A 6,000-nucleotide genomic window follows, 5' to 3' on the forward strand; every position below is an offset into this window, starting at 1 on the left:
AAGTTGAAAACTAATAGCTATGGGGTTTATGCTAAAGCCTTAAGCACACCAAACCAACCTATAAGCCAATAAGAAAACACCGGGGGGAGTTGGTTTGTTTTTACAAGAAAAAAAAGGTGTTTTGAAGAAATCTGAAGCACAACCCAGTTGTCAGAACACATGCTTCAGAGGACCTTTGTGAAAGGAGGAAACACGAAGACGTACGTGAAAAAGGGAATTGGCTGCACGAGTCTGAGGTCTGGCTCTCTGTCACGCACCAGCAACGCTTGTCTCTTCTTACGTAGCTCCAGTGCTTCATTTAGGATCCTTCCTGTTTCAGCTGCACTCACATTCACATTATGGATAGACATGTCACTAAGAAATAATAAAAAATGGAGATAAGTGAAAGCTTTTGTTTGCTGGGTGTTATTTTTATTAAAGCCTAGAGGGGATTCATTTAATATCATCATATAATGTAACAAAAACAGCGTTAAAAGAAGCATTCACATAACATGTTACCAACTTTATGGCACACATAAAGATGTGTCAACCATCAGAAATCTTTGTTCTGAATGATCAGTTAACTTAGACAGATCCTGTAAATTTTATGGGCCTCTATTTTCCCATTTTCCTCCTACCCACTCCTACTATAAAATCCATACAGGAAGAAAAGCAGTAACATGTGGGGAGTTTTTGGTGAGGTTTTCTTGGGGGGGTGAGAGTTGTTTTAGTTTTGGTTGTTGTTGGTTTGTTTTAATTAGGAAAACTAAAGTGAATGCTGCAGGGATCAGGAAATAATTAGTAAAACAAAGGCAGATGACTTCAAGAGATCTAGGTATGAGCATCAACAAATGCATTCTTTTCCTCTTTCTACCTCTCTCCAAAAGGAATTCCTGAAGAACAATCTGTCAGCAGCACCAACACATTGTTATTCAGAAGAAAGGTCAGCAAGGTATTCCTACCACTTAAAGCACAAGATCTCAGCAGGTTTTTTGAGCAACCCCACACCCAAAATTTAAACTCCAAAGGCAGTATATACTCTAAGACAATATTCACCATTTGAGGAACATCCGTAAGGAATCTTTCTGGAGGCAAGGCTGCTCCTCAAAGATCTTCTCCTTCAGAACCAATCCTTTGCTATACAGACAGTCTTTTTCCAGAGCTTTGCAGATGAAGTACAAACATGCTGACAGAGAAATAGAAATTGAATGGTCAATGGCTGCTTTGGTTCATTCAAAGCTCCCATTTCTGGGCCTCACATGCACCACTGAATTGCACCCAAATGTGACAATTACATAAATTAATTAGTCCAATTGCTTTGTAAGGTGTCAAATAATTACATGCATACAGTTAAAATAGACTATTGTGTCCTCCTAGGTACTGTATCCAGAAAAAGAATGCAATTAATTTTGTTTAAACAATCTTTGCAGTACATCTTTCACTTACTTTCAAGCCTGTTCTGGCACAAAAGAAATTAGAACCATAAAACAGAAACACAATTATTCAGCATTTTTATGTTATCAAATGTCTTAACTGCAGATGCCATTAGTGAAGCCAGAAGTGTATCCACTGCTGTAACTACAATTAATCTTTCCAGGCTATGAATGACACTGTAGATTATACTCAAATCCTAGATATGCAGCAGGAAATTACTAGAAAGCCAAAACCAACATACGTGGAAAGGCAGAGGAACAGTGTACAGGGAAACTTCCTGCAGAGGCTCTGATCTGTGAGACCACAGACATTTATTTTTAGGGTAACCAAAACTTATCTAAACCATCACGCCTCATGATTCAGTAAAATCTCTATCATGAAGTAGCAGTCTCTATCAAACCCTGCTGCATTGCTTATGCAAAATACACTTCAACCTATAGATTTCATTGTCACCATTTTTCTTGGTATGTAAAATGACACACATACTGAGATGCTTTTCATGCATTGTACTCACTCGTGTAGTCACTGAGCGTATACAAAATCGTGATGAGGTTATCCAAGCAAGGCCAGTGATCAGGATTACACCTGAGCCCCTCTTCAAAAGCATGACGAGCCAAGGGCAGGCGGATCAGCTTTATTGCCACACGACCAATTTTATACCAGAGGTTGACATCAGTGGAGTCCAGCATTACAGCCTGGAAAGCACAACAAACAGTATCATCCACATTTCAGACATGCAAACCCACCTTGCTGCAGGGACTGGCACTGCTTTAATTTTCAGCAGGACCACAACTGCTTTGGGGGCTGAATGGCGGGCCAATTTTATCCCATATAGCATCAGAAAGAATCTAGTATTCAACTGTACACTGACATGATGCATGCTGGGTGTGTCTGTCTGTGTTTTATAAAGTTTTGACAAACATTAAGGCTACAGTGTCTAATTTCAGCTGCACTGTACCTCCAGATAGAACTCCATGGCTGTCTCTAAGTCATCCCGCTGTGCTGCCAGTTGTGCTAGGTTTTTATAGGTGGAGTATTTTAACATCAAACCCGGGTGTTTCAGCCCTTCTTTCTCATCACCAGAAAGAACTGCCTAGAAATTATAAAATAAATGCAATGTGGGCATTAGGAATCAGACAAGTAACAAGTACTGACATTTCTAGTTAGCCAGTTAGAACTGAAGTAAGACAAAATACAGCAAACAGTTTCTAGAGTGTCATTCTCCCAAGGTCACTGACCTCACGTAGAAGACGAATCTCAAGTAGCTCATGATAAGCTTTAGCAGACTCTTCAAATCTGTCATGTTTCTGAAGGTCCAGAGCTTTGTGGTACAAAGCAAAAGCTTCTGCTTCCTGTGATTTAAATTAGAATGTATTTATTTAAACAACTTCATTAAATATATTTATATTTATTATGTATTTCAGTAGTTTCACACTTTTAGTACTTCCTGCTGCACAGCAGAACATTTGTGTTACTGTCCTAAAATAACTCACCTGAGTGAAGTTTTAGTTTGCTAAAGGAGGGTTCAAGAGATAGAGAAACCAAACTTTTATAGGAACAAAATCTCATGGTTGAACAAATCCCTGCAACTAGAGGACAAAACTCCCATCAAGACAACTTCATTAAGACAACTGCAGAATCACTCACCTGAGCTTCCTTGGTCTGTGTTTTATGGCTTTTGAAGGTGCCTTCGTAGTCATCCTCCACCGTGGAGCTCGCGTTCAGCGCTGCAATGCGAATCTGGAATGGCAACAGAGACGTGACAACACCTGGGACACCTGCAGACGTCCCAGTGTCCTCAGAAAACTGCACTTTTCTCTTGTTTGTAATCAACTGGTACATGAACAATACTGAGAGATCCCTACATAAAGTTACAAGAGCTGTAATTAATTTAATCATCCCTAATTGCAAATAAATAAATATCAAAACCATTTCCTATCTAAAATTAGCTGAAAAAAACCCAATTTTCAAGTGTCTTGCAAGCAACAGCTTTCCTAAATAGACATATGCATTACAGTGACTTTTTTCCAAATTCTTAAATTTACCAATAACTACAATCACTTCAAAAACAATGTTCTCATTATGGCAATTTATTCTTACTTCCAGGGAAAGAGGAAAATTCTCAATTTTATTGCTAGCAAAACACCTCAAAAGCCACCTCAAAAAACCCTTACCATGCTCACAACTATTCACAATGTCTTTCTCCAGGAACAGAAGGAAAGGTTTATCACAAACAGGCCTGGAAAGAAAACAGGATTAGAATATCAATTCTGTTCACAAAGAAAACCTTCAGAAACAAAAGACAATACTTTACAAGCACACTTTAATAAGCAATTAACCACCATGCCAAGAGATAGAGAGCCCAGCAACTGAGGAACAATGATTCCACTGAGGAACAATTTTCATTCCTGCCATCCCTGCTAGAACAGAGCCAGTGTTTGTCCCACAGTTGTTCTGAGTCTACTGACCAACCTCTACAGACCAGCCCCCATGCAAAAACAAGTTACAGCTACTGCAGACACACTTAGATCTACTAGATGGGTGCAAACTAAAGAAACTGAACTTTTACCAACTAGCATTTCTTCATTCTGAAAAAGGATACTCATAGTTCCAGTCCTTTTAACCACTGATAAAAAGTTTGAAGGAGTAAATACACCTTTATAACCTGTAAGTCATTTTTCCTCATAATTTATATTCAATTAACTGCTTGAAACATCGTGTTAGTAAAGGCAAAAATATATGAAAGAGCTCTGTGCTGCTTTTATAGAAAACCTTCACTGCTGCATGAGAAAACCTTCCCATCAACTCAAACAAGATGACATATGCAAGACAGCCTAAAAACAGTTTTAATATGGGAGACTACACTAATAGAAGAGTAAATCCAGAATTAACCACAGCAGGAAGCAGTGGGAGTTTTGAACTAAAAGCTGAATTAACTCATACATCATCATGATTAGTTCTGCATGTAGAGAAAATAATGCCTTGACAGGAATTTCACTCATTCAGCAATGAGCATTTGCTGGCCCGTGCACCACTGGCTCTCCCTGCTTGTAGTTAAATCAGACTGACAACTGCACAGCAATAAAGCATTTACCTCTTTAAAGTCACCAGATAAACATTAATAAAACCTCAAACCTTCATCAGGACAGACTCCTTGTCTACTTTTCACATGAAGAAAAGACATGCACAGATACTAATGGTTACCTCTTTCAGACAGACTGAATGCTACACATTTGGACAGGGTGTAGATGCTTAGGACATTTAAGTAAGTCAGTATGTATGATCCCAAAACAATTACATATTTAAGTTGATGGGGTTTAAATCCACTTACAAAAATGCCTATATTCAGTAATATGTCCAAGTCTTTTGCTGAATCCAAATAATCTTGCTCAAGGTGGCAGAGGACATCAACAGCAGAGACTATGGCCAAGACTTTACATCCCAGGCTGGACTCTTGGGGAAACTGCAACTGCAGAAAACGTGGGAAAAGAATTTCAGTTCCACTTATTATTTATACTGGAAGCTTGTAACACACAGGAACTTAGTAGCAAACATTTAGCATCTCTCCTGCCTGGTGTTCACAGGCTGAAAGAGCAGAACCGAACAGGACTGAGGTGCTGCTGGAAAACAGGGGCAGGTGTTGCCCCACACAGCTTCTGCAGGGTGTTGTTGCATTTTGGTTTAATGCAGGCACTGTACACGGCTGCAAAACTACCCTGACTCCAGAGTGAGTTACAGCAGTGCCACAGCACTTAGGAACTGAGTGTGTCACTACCGGCACTCCAGAGGAACACAGCTACACAAGCAGGCAAAACGTAATTCCTCTTTCACACGAAGTACTACAAACCAGTTTGAATCTTTTCGGATACAAGAGTGTCTCGGCTATAAATCTGCAGCTACCACAGGTGTGCACATACTGAAAGGCAACAAGCCTTTTACCTTCAAAGCTTTCTCTCCTTTAACCTGAGTAGTTTAAAATTTAAGTAAATATTTCCAATGTCAGCTCTTGCTCCCAGCGCTTGTGTCCTCAACTTCCAAGTAAGAAACAAAGGGAGTGACTTGGGCTTTCCCAGCTTTTGCTGCTCCTATTTCACTTGGGATCCACGTATTTCAAATACACTTGATTTTTGTTCCGGATTTCTTTTTTTAACATTGCAAAGATCCGCCTCACTCGAGCACAAGCCGTTCTGCCCGAAACAGCCTCACTTTGCGCACGGAGGGCAGGGACGCTGCTCACGCCGCTGGCCCGGAGGGCGGCACACAGGGCCGGGAGGGGGCGGGAGCCCATGTTCGCCTCCGACCGCGGCTCCGCGGAGGGAGGGGCGCGGGCGAGGCCGCCCAGGCCGGGCTCTCGCTGCCCTCACCGGGCAGGGCCCGAACGCCGGCTGCCCCTCCGCGGGGCCGGGCGGACGGGACACTCACCTCGCGGGGCCGCCCCCGGCATGCCGGCGCTGCTCCCGGGGGGTTCCCGGGGCGTCCCCAGGGGGTTCCCGGGGCGCTCCCGCGGTTTCCCGGCGCGGGTCCCTCAGGCTCCCGCCGCTCCCCCGGGAGCCGCGCACCGGCGGTTTCCACCGCAACCGCCTCCGG

General features: G+C 42.2%; 1 protein-coding gene across 3 annotated transcripts in view; it reads right to left on the bottom strand.

Moving 5' to 3' along the window:
- Nucleotides 1-6,000, bottom strand: part of CABIN1 (calcineurin binding protein 1) — a 109,787-nt gene extending 103,787 nt beyond the window's left edge. For all 3 annotated transcript variants that reach the window (XM_041420353.1, XM_041420354.1, XM_041420352.1), the window contains exons 1-9: nucleotides 5,836-6,000; nucleotides 4,745-4,882; nucleotides 3,588-3,652; nucleotides 3,061-3,153; nucleotides 2,652-2,765; nucleotides 2,372-2,506; nucleotides 1,928-2,108; nucleotides 1,036-1,165; nucleotides 205-354 (exon numbers count right to left, since the gene is read on the bottom strand). In XM_041420353.1, the coding sequence (XP_041276287.1) occupies nucleotides 205-354; nucleotides 1,036-1,165; nucleotides 1,928-2,108; nucleotides 2,372-2,506; nucleotides 2,652-2,765; nucleotides 3,061-3,153; nucleotides 3,588-3,590 (806 nt within the window). In that variant the 5' untranslated portion in view covers nucleotides 3,591-3,652; nucleotides 4,745-4,882; nucleotides 5,836-6,000. The remainder of the gene's footprint in view (nucleotides 1-204; nucleotides 355-1,035; nucleotides 1,166-1,927; nucleotides 2,109-2,371; nucleotides 2,507-2,651; nucleotides 2,766-3,060; nucleotides 3,154-3,587; nucleotides 3,653-4,744; nucleotides 4,883-5,835) is intronic.

The sequence above is a fragment of the Onychostruthus taczanowskii genome, unplaced genomic scaffold, assembly GCF_017590055.1.
Source record: "Onychostruthus taczanowskii isolate IOZ18803 unplaced genomic scaffold, ASM1759005v1 scaffold64, whole genome shotgun sequence".
NCBI lineage: Eukaryota > Metazoa > Chordata > Aves > Passeriformes > Passeridae > Onychostruthus > Onychostruthus taczanowskii.